The sequence below is a fragment of the Ambystoma mexicanum genome, chromosome 3q (genome assembly GCF_040938575.1).
Source record: "Ambystoma mexicanum isolate Mex_15411 chromosome 3q, UKY_AmexF1_1, whole genome shotgun sequence".
Taxonomy (NCBI): Eukaryota; Metazoa; Chordata; class Amphibia; order Caudata; family Ambystomatidae; genus Ambystoma; species Ambystoma mexicanum.
The window spans coordinates 1,208,954,084-1,208,979,703 of record NC_090926.1 but is presented as its reverse complement, the minus strand read 5'-3'; the positions used below and the strand labels follow the sequence as shown (position 1 = coordinate 1,208,979,703).

The following is a 25,620-nucleotide window of genomic DNA, read 5'->3' as shown; positions in this document are numbered from 1 at the left end:
GGAGAGTGTGAGAAGATTGGTAACTTCTGTCTCTGTGACGTCTCTGAAGAATTTTTTTCAAGAGCATTTTGACTTTGTTGATGAGAGCGTCCTGAATGCTGGAGCACCAGGCTTTGTCTTTGGTGATTTCATCCGGGCTAGTGGCAGGGGAGGTGAGATCTTTGAAGATGGTGAAAATGTCCCTAGATTTTAAGTTAGCTTTGGAGATTCTTTGGTTGAATGATTCTGATTTGGCTAGGAATATGGCTTTTTTTATATGTGGCTGAGATCTCTTTAAAGACATTTAGAGGATTGGTTAGGCGAGGATTGCCACTTGGCTAGAGCTCAACGCTTATTGGTGCATAGTGCAAATAGTTCTTCCGTAAACCATGAGTTAGAGTGCATTGATTTTTTCTCTTTTTTTGTCTGCTAGGGAGCTATGGATTCAGTAGCTTGGGTGAGCATGTGTGCATAGGTGTTGGCCAGAGAGATGCGGTCATTGTTAAATGGAGGGTTGAGTTCGTGGATGTCGAGAAGCGGTGCAGGTTGATTTTGGTTTGTTTTTTCAAGCTTCTGACTTTGGCGGGTGGGGCATACGAGAGTATCTTGCGATTCAGAATGGAGAGAATAGCAAATTGGATGAGGTGGTGGTCTGTCCATGGCAGGGCTGAGATGTTGGTGACGGACGAGGTGCAGTTGAGGTCTGCGATCCAGTTGATGGATCGGCCTTTGCAATGAGGTGGTGTAGTAATTTTATGTTCGAACCCAATGTGGGTGAGTTCTTTGGCTAGAGAGGCAGCTGCTTTGTCCTTGGGGTCATGCAGCCCTAGGTTGAGGTCACCGAGTAGGATGGTTTTGGTCGAGCTTTTTAGGTTATTCCCTATGATTTGGAGGAGGAGCTTTTGGTAGTCTGGTGGTGAGCCAGGCGGCCTGCAAGTGATTAGGATATGTATGGTGCAGTTGGGGGATAGAGAGAATTTGGCAATGATGAGGTCAGCGCTGTTTTCCCACTGTTGGTTGCATAGTCTAATGGAGAGTGTGTCTTTGAGCATAGAGCGCTATTCCATCATTACTCAGACCCCTTAGTAACCAGTGTGTCTGCGCGTGTTAATAATGGGATTAAATCAAAAGGTGCTGATCCTGTCACATTGGCAGATGGCCATGCCGCTAAGAAATGCAAGTACTGTCCAATAAAAGTCTTGCGTACCTGCTGGGGGTTAACTGGGACAGTAAATGCACAGAAGTGCTGTTCAGAAATGCCCCTTCTCAGACCCCAGCAGTGGTCGCCCCTTCAGAGTTATTAATGCACCTTTATTATAACACTATCGGTCCAGAGAAGTACTGTTACTCTCCTATCGAAAGGGGAGGATTCTTTCCGAGTAACACTGCCACGGTTCCATTAACCTATCCGAGCCTTGCCGAGAAGTACCGGTACTCTCCTGTCAAAGGGTCAGGAGTCTTCCTGAGTTATACTGGTGTTGGCCCAGTAACCTACATGAGTCGTCCTGAAAAGTACTCGTGCTATCCCATCATATGGGTAAGGGTTCTCTTGAGTTATGCTGGCGCTGTGACAGTTGTGCTGAGAAGTACCTGTACTGTCCCTTCAAAAGTGTAGGAGTCCTCCTGAGTTATACTGGCGCTGTCCCATTAACCTATACGAGTCATGCTGAGAAGTACTGGTACCCTCCCATCAAAAGTGTAGGAGTCCTCCAGATTTATACTGACGCTGTCCCATTAACCTATACAAGTCTTGCTGAGAAGTACTGGTACTCTCCCATCAAAAGTGTAGGAGCCCTCCTGAGTTATACTGACGCTGTCCCATTAACCTATACGAGTCTTGCTGAGAAGTACTGGTACTCTCCTATCACAAGTGTAGGAGTCCTCCAGAGTTATACTCACGCTGTCCCATTAACCTAATCGAGTCTTGCTCAGAAGAACTGGTACTCTCCCATCACAAGTGTAGGAGCCTTCTAGAGTTATACTGGTGCTGTCCCATTAACCTATACGAGTCTTGCTCAGAAGTACTGGTACTCTCCCATCACAAGTGTAGTAGTCCTCCAGAGTTATACTGACGCTGTCCATTAACCTAATCGAGTCTTGCTGAGAAGTACTGGTACCCTCCCATCAGAAGTGTAGGAGTCCTCCAGAGTTATATTGGCGCTGTCCCATTAACCTAATCGAGTCTTGCTGAGAAGTACTGGTACTCTCCCATCACAAGTGTAGGAGTCCTCCAGAGTTATACTGATGCTGTCCCATTAACCTAATCGAGTCTTGCTCAGAAGTACTAGTACTCTCCCATCACAAGTGTAGGAGCCTTCTAGAGTTATACTGGCGCTGTCCCATTAACCTATACGAGTCTTGCTGAGAAGTACTGGTACTCTCCCATCACAAGTGTAGGAGTCCTCCAGAGTTATACTGACGCTGTCCCATTAACCTATACGAGTCTTGCTGAGAAGTACTGGTACTCTCCCATCACAAGTGTAGGAGTCCTCCAGAGTTATACTGACGCTGTCCCATTTACCTAATTGAGTCTTGCTCAGAAGTACTGGAACTCTCCCATCACAAGTGTAGGAGCCTTCTAGAGTTATACTGGTGCCGTCCCATTAACCTATACGAGTCTTTCTGAGAAGTACTGGTACTCTTCCATCACAAGTGTAGGAGTCCTCCAGAGTTATACTGGTGCTGTCCCATTAACCTAATCTAGTCTTGCTCAGAAGTACTGGTACTCTCCCATCACACGTGTAGGAGCCTTCTAGAGTTATACTGACGCTGTTCCATTAACCTAATTGAGTCTTGCTCAGAAGTACTGGTACTCTCCCATCACAAGTGTAGGAGCCTTCTAGAGTTATACTGGCGCTGTCCCATTAACCTAATCGAGTCTTGCTGAGAAGTACTGGTACTCTCCCATCACAAGTGTAGGAGTCCTCCAGAGTTATACTGACACTGTCCCATTAACCTAATCGAGTCTTGCTCAGAAGTACTGGTACTCTCCCATCACAAGTGTAGGAGTCCTCGAGAGTTATACTGACGCTGTTCCATTAACCTAATTGAGTCTTGCTCAGAAGTACTGGTACTCTCCCATCACAAGTGTAGGAGCCTTCTAGAGTTATACTGGCGCTGTCCCATTAAGTTTTACCTGTCGTGCTCAGAGAAACCAATGATGTCCCATTAGAAGTGCATGCGTCCAGAGTAATACTGGTACTGTCCCAGTACACTGTACCAGTCAAGCAGAGAGATACTGGTACGTTAAACTATACCGTGTGTGCTGGGAAGTACTGATGCTGCCCAGCGGTTCTGATGAGAAGTACTCGTGCAGTCCCATTTAGAGTAAAGCAGTCCTGCTGTGAGCTGCAGGCTCCGTTCCCTTGAAGCTTTTGTAGTCCTGTACAGAAGTACTCGTGCAGTCCCATTTAGAGTAAAGCAGTCCTGCTGTGAGCTGCAGGCTCCGTTCCATTGAAGCTTTTGTAGTCCTGTACAGAAGTACTCGTGCAGTCCCATTCAGAGTAAAGCAGTCCTGCTGTGAGCTGCAGGCTCCGTTCCATTGAAGCTTTTGTAGTCCTGTACAGAAGTACTCGTGCAGTCCCATTTAGAGTAAAGCAGTCCTGCTGTGAGCTGCAGGCTCCGTTCCATTGAAGCTTTTGTAGTTCTGTACAGATGTACTCGTGCTGTCCCATTTAGAGTAAAGCAGTCCTGCTGTGAGCTGCAGGCTCTGTTCCATTGAAGCTTTTGTAGTTCTGTACAGAAGTACTCGTGCAGTCCCATTTAGAGTAAAGCAGTCCTGCTGTGAGCTGCAGGCTCCGTTCCATTGAAGCTTTTGTAGTTCTGTACAGAAGTACTGGAGCTGGCCCATTCATGGGAGACCATGTTGCTAGTCTTGCAGGTTGATGGGGAGAGTCTGGGGGTGGGGGGCGGGGCACCGCTCACAAGGGCCAGGCTTGGAACGCCGGCCGTGGCTATTTGCATACATTATAATTGTCGCGCCTCTACCGCCCCTGACGCGTAAGGTCTGTTCACCACGAGCCTTTGGAAAAAGCACGGGTAAAGCTGGAGCCTAGGTAGTGCCAAGGGATAACGGAACTCCCCAAATCAGCGCTCGGCTGTCCACACGGATCTAGAAAGGCGGTTTCCAAATACTGGGCTATAGAGGCTGGCACGTTAGACTGAGCCATGCACAAACTACACCCAGGATACCGTGTTCACTCACGGTCATCCGTAGCAAATGTGTCTAGGAAAGCGCTCTGAAACCGTCACAAGGTGCCATGGTGGCGCTGTAGTAGACTGCAAATACACGACATGCATTGTGGCATTGAGAAAGCAAGGGTAAAGCTGGAGACCACGTAGTGTGGTCTGAGTTGCAAGCGGTTGGTGCTCAGAATTGAGGGAGTTCCTGCAGCTCAGCGGCCTCATTCTCCACGCGCATCCTTTTCGTTTCCTCTTTGACATCTCCCGACCTGCACCGGTCCGTGTCAGCCACCTCCGGGTTTTGCGTCCATCCTCGACCTGGCTCCGTCTGCCCGAGAAGCCGCACTGTTGTACACAAGCGTCCGGGACGCTTCTGCCGCCGCCGCCTCCTGCGCTGGGCTGCTGGGGCTGAGTGGGTCACCTGGCGCTGGTGTCCTGGGTTTGGGGCTGCCTTGAGCTGTGCCCTTGGACTGGGCTCTGGGGGCAGCCTCCTGGGTGTGCAGCGGTCTTTCCCGAACTTGTCTGATTCTCGAGCCCGACCTGGAGCCAGCGTCCCGCAGTGCCCCCCCCCCCCCCCCCCCCGGGGATGTGTCATCCAGTTGCCAGGGTAGTGCCGTTCCCCAGGAGTTTGGTCCAGCAGGTGCGGAGGTAGTGCCATGACCCTGGACTTGGGTCATCCTTGTGGCAAGATGGTGCCGTGACCCTGGAGTTGAGACTTACTGGTGCCAGGGAGGTGCTGTGTTCCGTGAGTTCAGATTTACTTGTGCCAGGGTGGCGCTGTGCCCCTGGGGTTGATGTTCACTGGTGCCAGGGTGGTGCTGTGCCCCTGGAGTTGATGTTCACTGGTGCCAGGGTGGTGCTGTGCCCCTGGAGTTGATGTTCACTGGTGCCAGCGTGGTGTTGTGCTGCTGGAGTTGCGGTTCACTCGTGCCAGGGTGCTGCTGTGCTCCTGGAATTGAGGCTTACCAGTGCCAGTGCAATGCCAGGGGTGCCAGCTTTGGCTCGGTCTCGTGATGTGGACTTGGTCTGATGCTGCGACGCTATTCCGCTCCTGGATTTAAGGCGTTCTTGTTTAAGGTGGGGTGGTCTTGTGCCCAAGCTGCCGGGTGATGGTGACCCTCTTCTCCTGGACTTGGCTCGGCCTGCTCTGTTCCTTCGGTGTGGGTACCGGTTTCCGATCCAGTCGGCATCCTCTATGAGTCGTCGCTGGCGGGGTCGCCTTCATGCCATCCAAGGACTTTGCGCTTGGCTTCGTCCGGCTCCCGGGACCCAGCCGGGCTGAGGTGGCCATGCACTTCTCCTTCAGCGACGAGGACATCAAGAGGCACCGCTTCACCAAGTCTGTCAGGTGAGTACCACCATGATATCACTGAGTCATTGAGAAGAGTATTGCCAGCCCATCAAGTCTAGGCGGTGTGTTAAACTGTCTCACTAAGTCACAAGAAGAGTACTGCCAGCCCAACAAGCCTAGGCAGTGTGTACCACTGTCTCACTAAGTCACAAGAATAGTACTGCTAGCCCAACAACCCTAAGTGGTGTGTACCACTGAGTCATTGAGAAGAGTACTGCAAGCCCACCAAGTCTAGGCAGTGTGTACCACTGTCTCACTAAATCATTGAGAAGAGTACTGCCAGCCCACCAAGCCTAGGCGGTGTGTACCACTGTCTCACTAAGTCACGAGAAGAGTCCTGCAAGTCCACCAAGTCTAGGTGATGTGTACCACTGTCTCACTAAGTCACGAGAAGAGTACTGCAAGCCCACCAAGTCTAGGCAATGTGTACCACGGTCTCACTAAGTCACAAGAAGAGTCCTGCAAGCCCTGCAAGATGAGTAGGCTGACGTTCGAGTGAGACCCCGACATTTCATAGTGGCTATGGTGAAGACCACAAACTCAACCGGTCAGTTGGGTGAGTACCACAAGCCCACCAAGCCTTGGCGGTCTGTACCAACATGATACCACTGAGTCATTCAGAAGAGTACTACACGCCCACCAAGTCTTGGCGGTGTGTACCACTGTCACACTAAGTCATGAGAAGAGTACTGAAAGTCCAACAAGTCTTGGCGGTGTGTACCACTGTTTCACTAAGTCATGAGAAGAGTACTCCAAGCCTGCCACGTCTAGGCAGTGAGTACCACTGTCTCACTAAGTCACGAGAAGAGTACTGCAAGCCCACCAAGTCTAGGCAATGTGTACCACGGTCTCACTAAGTCACAAGAAGAGTCCTGCAAGCCCTGCAAGATGAGTAGGCTGACGTTCGAGTGAGACCCCGACATTTCATAGTGGCTATGGTGAAGACCACAAACTCAACCGGTCAGTTGGGTGAGTACCACAAGCCCACCAAGCCTTGGCGGTCTGTACCAACATGATACCACTGAGTCATTCAGAAGAGTACTACACGCCCACCAAGTCTTGGCGGTGTGTACCACTGTCACACTAAGTCATGAGAAGAGTACTGAAAGTCCAACAAGTCTTGGCGGTGTGTACCACTGTTTCACTAAGTCATGAGAAGAGTACTCCAAGCCTGCCACGTCTAGGCAGTGAGTACCACTGTCTCACTAAGTCACGAGAAGAGTACTGCAAGCCCACCAAGTCTAGGCAATGTGTACCACGGTCTCACTAAGTCACAAGAAGAGTCCTGCAAGCCCTGCAAGATGAGTAGGCTGACGTTCGAGTGAGACCCCGACATTTCATAGTGGCTATGGTGAAGACCACAAACTCAACCGGTCAGTTGGGTGAGTACCACAATCCCACCAAGCCTTGGCGGTCTGTACCAACATGATACCACTGAGTCATTCAGAAGAGTACTACACGCCCACCAAGTCTTGGCGGTGTGTACCACTGTCACACTAAGTCATGAGAAGAGTACTGAAAGTCCAACAAGTCTTGGCGGTGTGTACCACTGTTTCACTAAGTCATGAGAAGAGTACTCCAAGCCTGCCACGTCTAGGCAGTGAGTACCACTGTCTCACTAAGTCACGAGAAGAGTACTGCAAGCCCACCAAGTCTAGGCGGTGTGTACCACGGTCTCAACTAGTCACAAGAAGAGTACTGCAAGTCCAGCAAGTCTTGGCAGTGTGTGCCATTGTCTCACTGTCTCATGAGAACAGTACTGCAAGCCCACCAAGTCTTGGTGGTGTGTACCACGGTTTCACCAAGTCATGAGAAGAATACTCCAGGCCCACTAACTCTGGATGACGAGTACTACGGTCTCACCGAGTCATGAGGAGAGTACTACACACCCACTGAGTCTTGGCGGTGTGTACCACAGTCTCACCGAGTCATCAGGAGAGTACTACACACCCACTAAGTCTTGTCGGTGTGTACCACAGTCTCACCGAGTCATGAGGAGAGTACTACACGCCCACTAAATCTTGTCGGTGTGTACCACTGTCTCACCGAGTCATGAGGAGAGTACTACATGCCCACCAAGTCAGGGCAGTGGGTGCTACGGTCTCACCAACTCTGTGAAGTGAATACCCCGATCTCTACAATTCAGAAAGGAGAGTACTAATAGCCGACCAAATCTGTGAGTTTAATACCTCAAACTTACCAAGTTGGTGAAGTGAAAACCACAATCTCACCAGGTCAGGGGGTATCGCAAGCTCACCAATTCGATGAAATGAGTACCATGAGCACTCATTGCTGGCAAGATGAGTAGGCTGACGTTCGAGTGAGACCCCGACATTTCATAGTTGCTGTGGTGAATACCACAAACTCAACCGGTCAGTTGGGTGAGTACCTCAAGTTCTCTAAGCCAGGGATCTTGCGGCTCTCACTCCAGGGGCACGTTTGGCAATTTGCCACCAGAAAAAGAAGAAGCCAGTTGGCTTCCCGTCAAGGTATCTCCCATTAAAGAGAATGGCCTTTAAGATAACTCAGCGGGCTAAGGCGTCTGCTGTAGAGATCACTTTGCTAGGTGAAGGTCACAGGTTCGAATCAGAATGCCATGATGTTATTCCGAATAGATGAATTCAGACAGCTCAGTGAGTGGATCACTTGCTACGGATATCTAATGATATCTAATGATAAAATGGAGCACTTTAACTCCCAGCAGGGGCAAATGAACCCTACATGCACCTGCTGTTGATGAACTGGGCACCATTGCACTGTGTAATAGTGAGAAGCTGTGGCAGGGAGCACTATATAAGTGCATGGCATGACTTAAAGAGACCTGCTAGCGCTAACCCACTATGGAAGAATCTAGCGGGGCAAAGGGTTCTTAGTGGCGTACCCCGACTGCAGTTTCTGCTCCCCTAGGCAGGTCCTCCTAGGTTTCTTTAAGGAACCCACATGCATTTCCTCCCCGCGCGCTCACCTTTGCAGCGCTTTGAAGCCAACCAATAGGATAAAGGCGCTATACAAATGACACATTACATTACATAACTTTCACAGCAGCTCAGGCTCCCGTTGGGCCGCGGTGTTTGACTGCGCAGCGGCGCCTTCCTGCATGGACTTTAGGGTATGCTACTATGTGCAAAGCTGCAATGAGCAGCCAGACATTTCTAGAGATATGGTATGTGTTTTGGAGTAGTTTCTTAGTACCCTTTCAATGATATTTTGAATGCTCAGCACAAACTGAATTGTTACTAGCCACTTGAATAATAGGTGTTTATATTACCCGACTCAATTGCACACTCTTTTTAAGCTTTGCACTGATGAAAGAATGAGCAGGCATGATGATTCTCACTTGTGCGTTGCAAACTGAACCTGTGCAAAGTGTAACCCACTGAGCTAGCTTACTTGCTTGGAGATGTATTTTGGAGGCCTAAAGGTGCATCACATTAGCAGAGGCGCAGGTCAGTTTTGCACATGCGTAAACTTCCAAAAATAAGTGCAAAGGGCAGAGGGACTTATTTTTAGATGGCATCTTACAATGCTTAAGTAATAAGCATCCATTCGGGGGGCTTCACCGGCTGGTAACGGCCTTGCCCTGGCGCCGTTTCCAGCTGGTGAATTCCCCTGAATGGGTGATTATTGCTACTAGTATCCCCAATTTGAAATCTGGAAACCCGGGGTGCTAGCAGCAATGTATTGTGTTTGAATAAATGGGGTGCTGTTTCCATTGTATCCAGCAGGGACACCGAGCGGCAGCAGCAGTGGGGGCTGTGACGCGGAGTTAATCAGGACAGGGCTGGGAAGACACCAGACACCCAAGAGGAAGAGAGGGCGGGGGGAAGAGGTCTGGGCGGGTGAAGCAGACATCTGGCTGCCCGGAACACGGGCCGAGGTTGTGGGATTCGGCCTGCGGTCTGACCAACCTGATTGGTTGCTTCTCCTGTCCCATGTGCTAATACATGTATTGTTTGAAAATACACATGCATTTAATTTTCAAATTGTACCCTTGGTTTGAGCATGGAAATTGATTGTTTGCATCCACTGGCGATACCCTCAACTGTCCAATCATTTCTAATGCAGAAACCAGCAACGTTTAACCCTTCGCTGTATTTCATTAGAACTGGAGGGCATCAGAGGTGCCAACCGTGTCACACCTCTATTGCCCCTACACTTTCATGTTTTCAATTGAGTGCAGGGATGCACTTGTTGTCCTCTTCATTGTTTTCTTCCATCTGTACCTCTATTCAGTGGAGGTAAGAATTGGATGAGTTTGTATTAGGTAGTTGGCCTATTAATCTGGGAGCGTATACCGTAGGCGGTATTCAGAGGACTACCACATATAATAAATACCCTTCACCTCATAAAATGGCAAGCAGTAAAAAACAGGCAGGATTTGCAAATTACACCTGTTTTTTTCTGTTACCGCTAACCTGATAATGAGGGATATCAGGCTATTGGTATCATCTAAAGGGGCTGGAATGGCTGCAGGAAAGGGGCTGGAATGGCTGAAGGAAAGGGGCTGGAGTGGCTGCTGGAAAGGTGCTGGAGTGGCTGCTGGAAAGGGGCTGGAGTGGCTGCAGGAAAGGTGCTGAAGTGGCTGCAGAAAAGGGTCTGTAATGGCTGCTGGAAAGGGGCTGGAGTAGCTGCAGGAAAGGGGCAGCAGTGGCTGCTGGAAAGGTGCTGGAGTGGATGCTGGAAAGGGGCTGGAGTGGTTGCAGGAAAGGGTCTGGAATGGCTGCTGGAAAGGGGCTGGAGTGGCGGCAGGAAAAGGGCTGGAGTGGCTGCAGGAAAGGGCCTGGGATGGTCTGCTCTTCTAAAGCAACCTCAGTCAAGTTACCCTCAGGAGAGTGAACGCGGACTCGCCAGAGTAAATACTCAAAATATAGAGTGAAAAAGATGGAATGCTGAACAAAATGCGAAGTCTCGACCTTTCAAAATGCAGAATAAACAATAATGCCTGATTTGAAAATGAAGAGGAAGGGGTTTTATTAAAGCAGAAGAGTGGAGGGCTAGCAATGAAGAGGATTGTTGGGTAGGAGTTGGCTAAGAGGCTGCGAGTGCAGGGGCCTACCCCCTGTTTATGAAGAATTGGATTAAAAGTGAAGTTGGGACATGGGAGATATTCGCAGGTTAGGTGGATTACTACCGGTGGTAATCAGAGGGACACCACCTCATTACAGGTTTACCGCCATCAGGGCGATGACAGGAGCAGTTTTAATCAACTACAGCTACATCGTAAGGATAGCTACCGCAGCATACCACCAGCGTGCAATTGTGAATACATCAGGGGAGGGACCTTTTTGACAATTGTCTGCATTGCATTGCAAATAAGGTGATCAGGTGATTATCAGAGAACCCACCCAACCCCATCAGAGATGTGTCTCATCCAGGAAAAGCTTTAGAGGACTTGCATTTAACAATTTTATGTAAAACTCTCAGGCGTAGAACAAATGTGAGGTATTAGAAGGTGGCATTCCAGTGTGTAATGCGGCGCTATTGCCCTGCAATACTACTGGTATTAAATACACCCATAGGTCTAAGGTGTTATGTGCTAAAACAGGTGGTATTTATGTGATACCACCTGTTTTAACGTGATCACAATAGCTATGGCTTTGTCCTATGCATTTAAGAGAACAATGTCATCTCAGGTTTCTTTCCATTTTGAAACCTTTTTACCTTAACTTTTTTTTGCATTTACAGGCAAGTTATCATTTGAGATTTACACTTTTTTGTTCACCCTATTCACTGTCCTATCTTTCAACCTTCAAGTCTTGTCGCCGCTCACATTCAGTAAATAATTCCAAATGGGCAGATGTAGAATTAGCGCCACCATTCTCCAGATGTGCAGTGAGGGCGTACAGTTCCCCACTTTCCCCTGCACAGTGCTCCTTATATGACTGGGTGAAGGTAAACTAGGAGCAATCAGGAAAAGTACACTGAGGAGGCCAGCATTGGAATGCCAATGCATCTCCGCACAGTACATGCAATGTTATGTTTGGCCTGGAAACTCTGTTTGCTACTAGTAATGCACTCTTGTTCCCAGGTGTGGGACGTCTCTGTGTGTCCATTTCTAGTGCGAGCTACATGGTTATTGTTCGGTGCAAATCCCGAGCATCTGTAGAGACTTTTGCCGTCTTGCCGGGTGCAGCTGAATGTAAAGAGGGCTCTTGTCTGAGCACTCTTTATTTTCGGTTATCCTGCTTCTGCAAACCCTAACCATGGGTCATAGAGGCAGTGCCATGGGTTCCTGGGAGTTGCAACCCTGTCTCTGCAAAACCCTAACTGTACAATGGATAACATGTTCAAGCCTCCTTTCATCATCATGCAACGTTCTGACATTTGCTCAACACTTTCTACATCAAAAATGGAAATATTTGGAAAATATGCTGCTCTTTTTGCTTCAACGTCTGTGGCTTTGTTACTATGAGAATTCATGTCTGCCCTCTTAGTATGGGATGCACACTTCATCACAGCAATAGCCAATGGGAGCTTTATTACCTTAATAAACGTGTCCAATAGAGGTGCATATTGTACTGGTGTGCTGTATGCGCAGAGGAAATCCCTCCTTTTCCAGCGTGACAATCCTGCGTGTACGGTTGACGTTACATAGACAGAGTCAGAGTACACCATCACTTCCTCATCCTCATATCTTTGAAGTGGGGCGATAAGCACCACTAATTCTGCAACCTGTGCTTAACATTGTGAAGGAAATCTTGCACTTGTCACTACTTCAAATTCACTATTCATTTTTAACGTCACTACTGCCCATCCCATATGTCTTTCTCCTGTCATTTGGTCAATATTTGAAGAGCCATAAATGAATAGAATGTACCCCCTCCAAGAGTGTTTAAGCTTACTATACATTGTGCAATCATATACTTAGTCCTTTCTTACTGGTTCTGCTATGAATGTCACTGTATTCACTACTCTGCATCTAACAATTTGGATCACTGGGTTGAAAATAATCACCTCATAACCTAACGCTCTTTGTGTGGTCAACGTGCTTTTAGGTGTCTCCAAAATGGCAAATAGGGAATGGTCAACGAATAACGTCATTGAGCACCATTGTAATACTTGCAGCTTTTTCAATTGCAAAAGTAGCAACAGCTAATGCTTGTTCGCAAGGGTAATGCCCCCTCATTACTGGGTCTAGAATTCCACTGTAATAAGCCAATGGTTTATGTCCATTTCCTAATGTTGTTTTCTGCGTGAGGACTGCTGTCATAGCCACTCCATTCGAATGCGAGAATAAACAAAACTCTTAATCATAGTCTGGAATCCCAAACACGGGTACTGTACAAATTGCCTTTTTCAACTCTTCAAATCCTTCTGTCATCTTCCATGTTATGTCATTTTTGCCTATCTGTGCTTCTTTAAGTCCTTTCAAAAGTGGTCTAAAATATGTGCTGTAATCAAAAGCCTAGGACCTGCAATAATTACATAGGCATTTCCCTCACTGTCTTAGGTCTTAGAGTTTTCATTATTGCTTCTGCTCGCTCAGGTGTCACTTTTCTCCCCTCCTGAGAGATTAGCTGTCCTATGTACAGGACCTCTTCCTGGCAATACTGTAATTTCTCTTTGTCCTCTTTGTATCCTTTTTATGCCAATACTGTAATTAGCTGGACTGAATCTTCTCTGCATTTTTCTTCTGTCTTGCTGCGCACTAACATGTCATCTATGTACTGAATTATTGTGCTCTCAAGTTGTACATTAGCTAGGTCCATCTGAAGAACCCTATTAAAGATTGATGGAGGCTAACAGTAAACCTGTGGTAATCTTGTATGTTTCCACTGCCGATTTCTATATGAGAATTAGGTGAAATCTTGAGAGTCCTCATGAAGGGGAATGGCAAAGAAAGCATTCTTTAAATCTACTACTGTAAAATATTTGGCTGTAGCTGGGATGTTACATAATATCGTAGCTGGATTCAGAACCAGAGGAAACTTCTTCGACAATATTGTTTAGAGGGCGTAGATCCTGAATAAATCTCCACAACCCCTTGTTGATTTCTTTACTGGGTGCACAGCCGTGTTACATGTGGAGTCTGGTGGTACTACTATTTCCTGCCGTACCAAAGCAGAAATGGTCTCAAATATACCTTCATCTGCTTATCTGGACATGGGGTACTATTTTGCCCATGGAAAAATTGCTCCTGGCTTAGGCTTAATTTTAACTGTTCAAGCTCCACTCAATAGACCCACATCATATGTACTGTTGGTCCATAAGATACTTGGCCCCTTTTCTAAATCTTCTTGGAAAAATGGCAGCTTCTTTTTTTTACCAATGCCATTCTCTGTGTTATTTCTCCATTCTCAACTGTTATCCAATAGGTAAGGCTTATAAAAAATACTGGTTCATCGTCTGAATACTCGTCTCTGAACAACTCTTTGTCTGTCAAGACTGGTAGTCTATATCCTTCGTCAAGAGGTATTACTGTTCCCCGTGCTCTTCCTTCATTGTCTGTCCCATGAACAACCACACTTTCCTCTCTTACCGCTGCTGCTTCTAGTTCTATGGGAATACCCTGTCCTTCCTCGCCATCCATAGGTATTTGTGGTCTAAACAAAAATTAGTTAGGTATCCTCAACAATTTACCTATCAATCCAGGAAGCCATATCCATAAAATATTAATTCCATACAGAAATACTTTTGGGTCTAAGGGAACACCCCGTAATGCTTTTTGGCTTGTAAATGCTAATATTAACTCTCTTACATTCATCTAATGTATCCCTGGAGTGGAACATGTTACCCCTTTATCAGTAAAATATATCGTCATGTTAAGTTTTGTCATCAAGTCACGTCCTATTATGTTAACTGGTGTCTGTCGAGAATACAATAGTGGCATAGAAACGTCATGTTCTCCTATTAAAATTGGTAATTCATCAGTACAAGGAACTAAACTCATAACCTCAGAGAATCCCTGTGCATTCAAGGCAATTGCAGGCATGGGGTCCTTTCCCTCTGGTCTACGGCAACGGACATAAGAGACTATCACTACTGCAATAGTGTACCTTGCACCAACACAACAGTGTGACCTTGCACCAATCCCACACAGGAATATTTTCTAAGAGGAATCCTACCCATAATGTAGATTCTCCACATTAAAAAAAAGAAGGAAGGGAAAGGCGAAAAGAGATTGGTAACTACAACAAGGAAAGAAAAGGAGGACATTGAAAATATTGTCATAGTAGCAAAATTGAAATGCAACCATCATAAAAGGGGGTAAAGAAAGGCATTAAGGCTTCAAAGGCATTGAACATATTGTTATACCAGGAGCATGGCTATCCAAGATGTGTGAACCCTGCCCCCAAATTACTTCGGGATGTTCTGGGCTTGGCTCTAACAGGCACTGCCCCTGGTTTCAACTTTATGAGGTGCACACATCCTTTCAAGCATCCAGTAACAGCTTCTAACATACTTGGAAACCAATTGTTTACCTCTGTTTCGGCAGCACACACCTTGCTTGCATCTCCAACAGATTGGGATGATTGGGATCTAACTGTACCCCCAGATCCTCTTGTATATCCCTTGATAGCAGGTTTCCCCCTTTTCAGGTAACTCTCGCCATGCTGATGGGCTGGCATCCTTTGGACCCAAACTCTGGCCAAAACTCTACCAGAATGTCATTTGGCACCTTGCCGTAGGCACGGGCTGACACGGTGGGTTCCTGCAGTGAAGCCATTGCCTCCAGTTATCCATACTGACTAAAGTGTAGTCTTCGCCACTGTCAACCAATAACCTCACACCTACATTGTTCACCTACATTTCTGCATTTGGGTATCACCCTCTTGGGTTTGGCATCCACCGCATTCACCACACAGGTTTCTTCCTCCTCCTCATGAGCATCTTGCCACTACCTCACGCACGCATTTCACACTCCCGGACCTAGACCAACGCGTACAACACCGGGCTAAGTGACCTTTCTCCCCACAATCTCTACATACAACATGTTGGGCAAAACATTGTTTATCATTCGTGAGGTGGTCCAAGTTCTCACACTGATAACACCTCCTTTCATTCCTCCTCCCATGGACTCTTTTTGGCTCAGGCTTCTTTTTGGAGGTCGCCCTCCACATCTCTTTTTGTCTAGGGTCCTTGCGACCCTTTGATCTCTCAACCGCATTCGTAATGTCCACTTGTGTTTTTGAAGAGTCGCATCCACTTCTTTAATGCAAGATTCGGAATGCTCCATCATCTTTGCGGTATCTATGTCCCTTTCCAAAGTCATAGCCACAGGAGTGCCACAGGAGTGCTGCCTTCATGCCATAGCGCCTCCACAACCCTGTATCATAAGTTGATCCCTCAGGTGTTCATGCCTACAATGATCAAAGTCACACTTGATCGCCAGACCCCACAAAACCGTCATAAACCCCTCAATAGACTCTCCTTTCTTTTGATCTCGGATCTCGGATCAAAATGATATCTGGCAAGAAACGTATTTTCCTTTTCTTTGTGAAATGCTCACCCGCACCGGCCCAAATTGCTGCAGGAAGACCGTCCGCGTTCAAATGGGACCTGCAAGCAACGTACACTTGTATCCCACCAATAAACTCTGTCGTGGCAAACAACCATCAACCCCAACAGCCCCGGGGTCCAGATTTCAGGAGCACGGAACAGTGACATCCGCAGGGTTGCAGCAGCAGTGCGCCCTCTCGACAAAAGACACACGCCTCGATCCGGGCGAGGGGAGCAGCACACACAGTCTACCCAATGCAGGATGGGCTTCAGCCCCCCAGGCTCTTGCTCAATCAAACTGTCTGTTTCAAAACCCAATATTCCAGGGGAGACGTCGAGGAGGATGCCGGCCAATGTTCAATACTTCTGTCTTCACTGGGACGGATCTCTAGATCCAGTAGATCAAGAGTCCTCAGCTGGCATTGGTTGCCGGCAGGGTTCAATAACCTTGGATGAATTTTCGTAGGCCCCTGACACAGAATCTTTGCAGGTGCTGCGATGCTCAGAGCAGGAATTGGGCCTAGGATCTGCCCGCTTTGGGCTAGCTTAGTGGCTGGCACTGGTCTGTTTCTGTAGATCAGACTGTGCCCAGTGTTTTACAGTAAGGGCATTCCTTCTGATGTGTAGCTCCTCAATCTTCAAAAGTAGAATTGATTTGCTCTCCATCACCAGAAGGCAGGGGTTTGGGTACAATGCTTGAGTGAACCCAACATGGCGGGCATGTGTACCAGGCCTGTTTTCTTGAGGGGAAGCGGGCCACCTGCAGTTACCTTTATTCTTATATAACACAAGACCTATTGAGAGGCATTACTGAATCCTCCTGTCCCCACCTATAAGGTGCCCAGACTTGTTTTACATGACTACCAGGCACTTGGGTTCAAAGAGCAAAACATCTTCCAGTCCCCAAGGAGGTCACCTCACTAGTCCCCTAGCAATATCAGGAATCTGGCTTTGGGGAGCCCTAGAAACAAGTCGCCATCTGCCCATCAAGGGCGCCACAATAGAACTGCAACTCTTTTAAGTACTGGACCTCCAGCTTGGAATCCTATTGAAAATTCCGACTTATGTGACTGGAAATATTTCTATCCCAAGAAAGTGTATGAGGACCACAGACAGGATCAAGGTCCAATATATCCGCAAATGGATTCACCAGGACAAATGGACCCACAACCCGGGTCCTCGCCACCCCGACAGCCGCATCGCAATGTCAGTATTTGAACACATATTTACACTTGTAGGCCAAATCCTGTGAGCTCAAAGCCCAGATATAGGCTGCAATGAGAAACATAGTACCTGGTGCGAGTTAAAGAAGAAAATGCTCCTCCATCCTTTACTCTTAAAATGTATTATTCTATAAAGAGGAAAGTAAACATTCAGTGAATGAGGAAAGACAATTATATTTTGCTTTTACTCCTTTAGTTCTCTTTAGTGTTTACAGTTTATTTCTTCTTCAAGAAACCACAGTTGCTAACCAAATTGCACATTATTTAATTAGGAAAGAATGCATAGACTTTCAAAAAACACATACATGAAACATTTTGGAAGCCTGATACAAAAACGAAGAGTACTCTTCTAGAAAGCGCATCTTCAATTCTTCAAAAAACAGGAAGAATTTTTCTGTAATATTCCGTCAATAGCATGCTCTATTGCTCCTTGTACCCAGAACAGGACTGCGAGACTTGTCCTTGGCCTCAAGCCCAGGGATTGTATCTCTCCAGGACTGAAATCTCTGCACTGGCTCCCAGTGGCTGCGAGGATTATGTTCAAAACCCTCTGCATTGTCCACAAGGCCTTCTGGGGCCTGGGGCCTCAATACCTTCAACTCTCTCTTCCTAAATATCTTCCTTCTCGTGCTCTTCGCTCATCCGCCTCCAACGCTCTCAGGGTCAGTCGCTTCTCCAAGCAATGAGTTGGTGGTAGATCTCTCTCTTCGGCTGGGGCCTCCCTCTGGAACAGCCTCTCGACCTCTCTGAAACTTGAGGAGAACCACCTTCGGTTCCAGAAGCACCTTAAAACCCTGCTCTTTGCTTCTGCTTTCTCTCCCCCTCTTCCCTGTTGAATTCCTGTCTGAAACTGAGCCTGCACTAGTTACCTGGCCACCCTTCTGTTTTCGACCCCAAGCCCTGCCAATTGGACGCCTGCACTGCCTCCCTGGCAACCCCTGCACCTGGGGACTGTTTTCTGTATCCCTACAGTCCCCCCCACCAGCACTTATGTCTGCACTCACCCTGCACTTGCCACCAGCTGGCCGTTTTTTATTTATCTTGTTTATTTTATTATCCCATGTACTGTACTTCCCCCCCCCGCACTTTTCCCTTTCCCCCTTCCTTTGCACTTGCGCGATCTGAATGACACCTGGCCTAGTAAGATCGTTATCTGTCTTCCGTCTGTTCCCCCTCCCTTGCCTCATCGCACCTTGAAACACTTGTGTATAGGCGCGTTATAAATGCCATAGCATATCATATCATATCATACCAACGTAGCAATGGTGCAGCCTATAGAGACTACCCAACATGTTTCAGTCCCTGTGCTGTTGTTGGACCTTCTTCAGGGGTGTTTGGTGAGGAAGCTGAAACAGGGACCAGTGCTGTGCCCTGCTGCGATACAACTGCAAGATGACTACAGGGACTGGAAAGAACTGAAAAGCACACTGTTCCACCTACTTTACCAATTGCGGTAGGCCAACATGGGTCTGTGAAATCTGTGAGTCTCCAGCAATAGGGGGTTTGAATGACTTTACATTTGTCCCTGAAGGAGGGAAACAATACGACTATCCAGGCAGCTACGGTCTGAAATAGAGGAACTGGAATATAGGGAAAAACTGAATTAAGATTTTACCTTCACTTTGAGGTTGACTCCACCCACACTCTGTAGCATTGTGAAGCACACAAACAACTGACCCCTAAAATGCAAATCCTCTCCCGCTGTGCCACCCTCCTTCCACCGCAGAGTGGGCCCCAGAAGCTCTCTGGTGGATTCACCCAACGAAATGTCAACTCCCACTTCCTGCGGCACCAACCGGTACGACGGGGGGTTTCTTCGGCAATACCCCACGTGGTATTGCTTTGTCCCATTTACTGGATAAAAGACCTATACCTGCATATCATTCTCATCATGTAGCATGTTTAATAGCCAAGTGGGATTAGATGAGTCTTTACGGGCTCTGTTGGCAGTAGTTACAGACTCGAGGTGCATTGGCAGAGCTCTGAATGGGTCCATTACTCTAGTAGAAGGGCGCGTAGAAAATCAGACTGATGGAGGAGTACTAGGAGATGTGTGTGTGGTTCTCAATACAGCAATAACAGGGTTGCCTGTTACACAACACTGAGCTTAATCAGCAGGGCTGTGTGGAAAACAGTTGTTCCGCAGTTTAAGCTTGAGGTGCTGCAGCAGAACCGCATGTCTGTTGCATAAGGGAATTGCAGTGGGTGCTGCGGGCCGGCATTTGGTGCATAGACAGAGCTGTGTGTTAGCTCCAGCGCTGGAATTACACAGAGGGTGCTGGTGGTTGGGTGGGAGGTGCATTGGCAGAGCTGCTGATCGTGCGGTTTAGCGATGTGTGAGGTCCGCTAGGTCAGGACAGAGTTCATGTGTTTGCCCTTAGCAGTATGTGGGTTTGCGATTATCCTATCAGCGTGTCCTTAAATCAGGGTTGAGACGTGTTGAAGCACTTGGCGTTTTTAGTTCTGTGGCTCGAGGAGCGCTGGCCTTGGTTTGAGGGAAGCTTGGTTGGGTCTTCGGCTCTGTGGCCGGCAGTTTAGGGCTGAGCGAAATGGCTCAATTTGGTTCCGTGCGAAAATTGGTGGATTACAGGCAAAATTCGGACACTCTGCCAATTTCGCCTGCGGAGCGGAATTGACAGCGTGTGGCTTTTGCCCACCGAAAATTTCGTTTTTCAAAATGCTGCCTTTTTAATAACTAAATTTCTGGTGTTTTGCCCCCTTAAATTTGTTTTTTCCACCAACTTTTGTTTTGTGTTTTATTTTGTTTTTGTAGCGGCAAACAAACCGCTACAAAAACACCCAACACACAGCCCGGACAGAGACAATGAGTACAGAAGTCCAAATCAACGAGGTAGGAAAAACCTTACCTAATAACCCAACTCTAAAACCTCAATTTCTACATCGATGTATGAAACGCAAAACAACACAACCACTTCTCTGGACAGGAAGCCGCACACACTCAAACACACTGCAATGACGAAACAAAAAACACATAGCCTCGCACAAAAGCACATGGGAATCTACTGAGCCGTAAATCGCACCCAAGCTCAGCGAATGGTGGAAACCGAACTGAAGGTGTCAAGAGGACAATACAACTCTCGGTCCACCTCTTCCCGCTATACCCTACCAACCCACCGCGCCCCACATGCTTACCTTCAGATACGCCAGAGCACCAGGGGACCACTCCGGCGGTGATAGTGTGCGGCATAAGTGATCTTTAACGTGAAAAACCACCAAGCTGGTGAAAAGAATTTGTAGGCAAACTTCGGCAATCCCTTACTTTTGCTCTGTGGGGAAAGTTAACCATCCTCTTTGAATCTGAGTTTCTTTGACAAGGACTTGTGAAGAAGCTTGACTCTTAGTGGCCATTGCTGGCTGTGTAGGAAAGCCTTGATATTATTGGCCTGGCTTGCTAAAGATGTGTGGGTGTTCATGGGGGGCCATTTCAAAATGATGTTTGGGGGTCCCTTACCTACAGTCGAGGAACCTGTCTGAGGCAGCTGTGAGTGCATCGATTGCACTATTTCCTAATGCAAACTCCATTGCGTGATTCCCCTGGGTTTACCATCAGGGGGCAGGGGCATTGCTAGGGGGGGCTCAGGGGGATATAGCCCCCGATCTTTTGGTTGTAGCCCTGGATAGAATCTCAGGAGCTACAACCAAATGGCTAGCTAGCCCCCAGTCCCAACAGTTCCAACATCAGCCTAGCCCCGGGTCTTTTCCAGACCAAGGAACTCCCCTGTCAGGGGGCATAAATGGAGCCCTGCTTTGAACTTCATTAATCTGCAAGCATATTCCCTGCCCCGCCCAAGAGCTGAAAGCAAGGTGCCAGGTCTTAACACCCTTTAAAGAGTTCTGTCTTTGGCCAGTATGCACGCATTTAATGTGACACGTCCTTCGGTTTGTAAAGACTGACGCTTCGTTAGGGGATGTGTGTGTGCTGTCTCCACCACCACCTTCCTTCTTTCTAGCACAAATGCCTGCATAGAGCAATGGGCAGAGAGGTTGAGTAGCTGGAGGTTATCAAAAAACAGGTTTATTGGCCTCTGCACAGCAGAACAAAGAAAGGTACCTATTGTGCGTGCGCAAGAAGGGCGTGCAAATCTATTATCTTTGTCAGGAAGGTGTTAATGTAGTTGAGGTGTAGGCTGCTGGATACTGCAAGGGAGTGGGCAGCATGATGTCCCCAGCAAAGGCAGCTTGTAGCGTGCATGCTGCGAAGCAGACATTTAAGGTTCTAAGTTAGAGAAACATGTCCTTTGTATTAAGCCTGCCAATATTGGGACAGAGGCTTGAGGACCTTTTCAATTGAAGAGGTTGAAAGGCCCTGGCGCCGTCCATGATTAGTACTCTATAGATTAGTTAAGGCGTCTGGATAAACGTGGCCGCAGGAAGGCGAAGGTATTATCGTTTTTTGTAGTCCAGGGTGCATTGGTCAAGAGGTGTGAGGCAGCGTGTTACCCTGCGAGTGGACGGTGCTTAATCCGAGTACCCAGGGGCACCCATTGCCAAGGAGCCCTTTGTGGGTATTCCAGGCTGTATTAGCAGGTTACACAGAGATCTTTACAATAGGGAGAAAGCCCACTGAGCTATAGAGGATCCATGATTGATAAATCAATGGGATATGGTGGCCGTACCTCACTCACTGGGCCCTCCGACCCATATAAGACTTCGACGCTTAGTCCAATCAGTGCTACTCATTTCATCAACTTGAGAGTCTACCCTAGGCTTACTTGCTTTATTGGCTCGGACTTCTGCAACAAGTGACAGCTGTAGGACTGAGCATTTAGATACTAGGCTCTAGGCGTTAGGTGCTGTGCTCAATGGCTCCTACAAAATGGTGAAGTTATGCGTTTGCGCCTGAATGCTCATGTCCCATAGAACCAGGGGCGGACTGGGGCATACCATTGTCGCGGGCACCAATGAAAAAGTGGCCCACGGTTGCAAATGGCAATTCATTCCTATTGTGACAGACAGTTTCAATAGTACCCAAGGGGGAGTTTTTTTATTTTATAAAAGGTGATGTAAACTGCAATTTAAAGAATATGTATTCAGCAGCAATGGTGAAAGCTGCTAGCCACATAGGGAAGTAAATCATCAAACTGGCCCACATTGGCCAAAAAAGGGTCTCACTCTGACCCAAAAAACTGGCACACACATTTTGACTTTTTGGTTCGGGCACTCCCTGTTGTCATATAGCCCAGGCCGAACCTACATAGAATCTCAAATACGCCCGGTTATTGTAGTTATTCACAGAAACCTATTCCTTGTCCAATTGTGTTTAATGTTGTTACTAACGTTTAGTGCACTCGGGATGAACAAGAACCCAGAGAATAGCCAATAATTAGGTGAAATTGTTTAAGCCTTGAGGAAGGCCATCCCGGTCGAAACACGTGCTGGCTTTGTGTTACACAAACCTTGAAAACGCAATTAAATACAATTGGGCAAGGACTATGTTTCTGTGGATAACTAGAATAAGCAGACTTATTTGAGATTGCATGGGACATGAGCGCATACCGGCAGAAACTCATGCCTTCAACCAGCATCGCAGCAAGCGCACGAACCCGCTGAGTGGTCGACTGTTGCCATGCGCGAGGCCTAGGCCGGTGGGCTCTGCCAGCGCTCGAGGCTGCTGCCACCAGCAGTCACTCTGTGTTTGAGTTATCAGGGCGAGCGCTCATCAAAGCCGCGAGGCCTCTCATTGCTTTCGCCTGGCTGAGCCCTGCCTCTGCGACCCCCCCTCTCACCCCCTACCCCCCAGGTACAGTGACTCCTGCTGATGGAATGTTCGCTCTGCCTAATTTTGCTCATGTACCAGAGAATGTGTGTGTAATTGCTTTTCCCTGCAGGGGTTATGCCGAAACTGAAAAGCTTTCAGCCAGACCCAGGCACCGGACCCGCCCCCGCCGCTCGCCTGCACGGTCCCACCCTCCGCATTTAACCCATTCGTTTGACTGACATGGCATACATATTTCCAACAATTGGGTATTAGTGATGGGAGGGGGGTTGGGAGTCATCCAAGGTGGGGGTGTTCTTCACCACAATGAACACATAAGCCAACATTATCCGTTCCATTCTGGAGGCGTAACTCCAGGCCCGGTTTTACATTTCACTCTGGGAGTTGTAGCCATCGGATTACATAATGGGGACATCCAGGATTACAAATCACAGAATGCAAAGGTAAAACCAGGACTGGAGTAGGCTCTCCCAAAGGGAACGGATAATGATGGCAAGTATGAATGAGGTTGTATTTAATAATGGGTCAAAATGTTACTTTTTACAGATCATGTGTGTGGAATAATGTTAAAATGCAATAGCATCTGCAATCGGTCATATAAAATATCATATGAAGAAAGACACACGATGCCAGGACCCCAACAGTGCACATGGCCGTTTTAGGTGTGGCTATTAGAGGGCCTTTAGGCGCTATCTAGGAGCTGAAACGGATTTATTTGTGTACAATTAGAAGGGATGATTAGAGGAACACATAGCCTGTGGGTGCGGTTTGGTTTTTACACATCAATTGCCCCCCATACCACTACTAATTCTCCTGGCCAATGCCACCCACTAACTGCCTCTGGCCACCCAAAACACATCCTGCTGGCATCTCTTTGAGCTGGTGCCAGGAACAGGGCACTGACAATGAATGCCTTTATTGCAGTTTTAAATATGCTACTGCTGAAATAAAAAATGCTGTAATCGCGCGTGTCCTCAGCGACTTGATTTGATAGCAGTATGTGTGACCTTGCATATGTGCCTTGCACTGAAGGACTGTTAGAAATAGGCATTGGCATAGCCAACCGTATTGAATTGTGTATAGGTATTAGCTGGGCATTTGTGGGGCACTGGCATCATGTGTCCAGGCAGGTGCACACGTTTCCAGCTGTTACCACTTTATGCCTGCCCCTGGAGAATCCCCACCCCACGCCTGCACAAAAGCCCAACATGGCTTGTTTTGTGTTGTTTTTTTAATGCATTTGGCAGTGGAGAGGCTGTGTCACTGAAGTCAGCCAGATTAATGTCATGTAGCTTGTAAGAATGTAAGGTAATCTGTTAGTTTAAGCATCTCATGCCTATGTTTTGTCTAATAAGGTGTCGGGAAGGGGGGGGGGGCTTAGCAAGAGATGTCACGTGTCACTTTGACAATTTAGAATATACACCGATAGATTGCAGGCCGTGTTATGGCGACTAACCAAAAAAAAGGGGTGGATTTGCTCAGGGAGCAGGGATGGGCCACTGAACTTGAATGGGATTGGGCGGGAGAGGAGCGCCAAGACTGGGCTTGGGGGAAGTGTGGGTGATGGTCATGTGATGAAAAGTGCCAGGACCAAGGCCCACTTCTGCTAGTTCCCCTTGGGTGGAGTGAGGAGTGAATCCGTGTCTCGCAGGGGCGACGGGATGATGTCACTGACGCATTACAAGAATATGGCAATGTCTGCATTATATCTCAAATAAAGTACAGCCTGAATGGGATCCATAAAGCGCTTAACTAACTCAGGTGGCGCTATACAAAGTGGGCGCGCCCAGCCGGGGCAGAGTGCACGGATGGCAGAGGAGTTGGGTTGGGGAATGGGAGGTGGGTGTACTTTGGAAGGGGGAGGAAGGGTTGAGTGAAAGGGTCAGTGATTGGCCAGATGTTCTATGAAGAGTGTGGTCTTCAGGTCCCCCCTGAAGTGTAGAATGAAGGGGGCCAGTCTTATCTGCGTTGGTGACTTGCTTCAGAGACTGGGTGATATTACAAGTCGCCAAAGTATCTGTGCCCAGGTGGAGGAACAGGCCCAACGGTTGAATTCCATCAAGCCTTTTTGTCTATACTGGGGGTATTTTATACCTTATAATGCATGGTCAATTCATCATTGCCTTTAATACGATTTCTTGCTTTTCCTAGTGCAAGAAACCTGACTCAGCACATCATTGCAGAAACTGTTAAGGTCGCTACACCTCTCCCCCCCCCCCCCACAGACACATTAAAATGGACTTGCAACGTGTTACAAACAAGTGTTGCTAGCAGATCTAATGAAATACATGTTCAGGCTCTTTAAGGGGTTTAAAATAAGTGCTAAGATGCAAATAGTTGGCAGATGGCACGCGCCACACTCCAGCTGTGCGCTAAATGCTTCTGTGTTCTTTCACCCCCAGTAATTTTTTTTTGCTGAAACAAACTCAGCCACATTTTTGAAAAATATATTGGGGGGGGTGTATTCCCAAATCCCCCTCCCCTATTATATACTCTGTATTCCCCACCCACTACCTCTTGCATCCCCTTACTTCCACCCCTTATATTTTTCGTCCCACTTACAGACCCCTCAATGTATCGTTTTTACATCTCTCTCTTATTTGGTCCGTTCATTGGCTGACCACAGGGGCACTGCAGAAATTAACTTACCATCAGCACTCATTCGATGAAGAAACCTGGGAACGGAAAAAAGACCCTATGGAGAGAAT

General features: G+C 47.7%; 1 protein-coding gene across 5 annotated transcripts in view; it reads left to right on the top strand.

Moving 5' to 3' along the window:
• PDE4A (phosphodiesterase 4A) overlaps positions 1-25,620 on the top strand; it is a 1,505,614-nt gene that overhangs the window by 894,185 nt on the left and 585,809 nt on the right. The window contains exon 1 of one of the 5 annotated variants that reach the window (XM_069604085.1): positions 4,307-5,509. The exons of the other annotated variants lie outside the window; for them this stretch is intronic. Coding sequence (XP_069460186.1) covers positions 5,385-5,509 — 125 coding nt within the window. The 5' untranslated portion in view covers positions 4,307-5,384. Of the gene's footprint in view, positions 1-4,306; positions 5,510-25,620 lie in introns of those variants that run through there. 5 annotated transcript variants of the gene reach the window in all.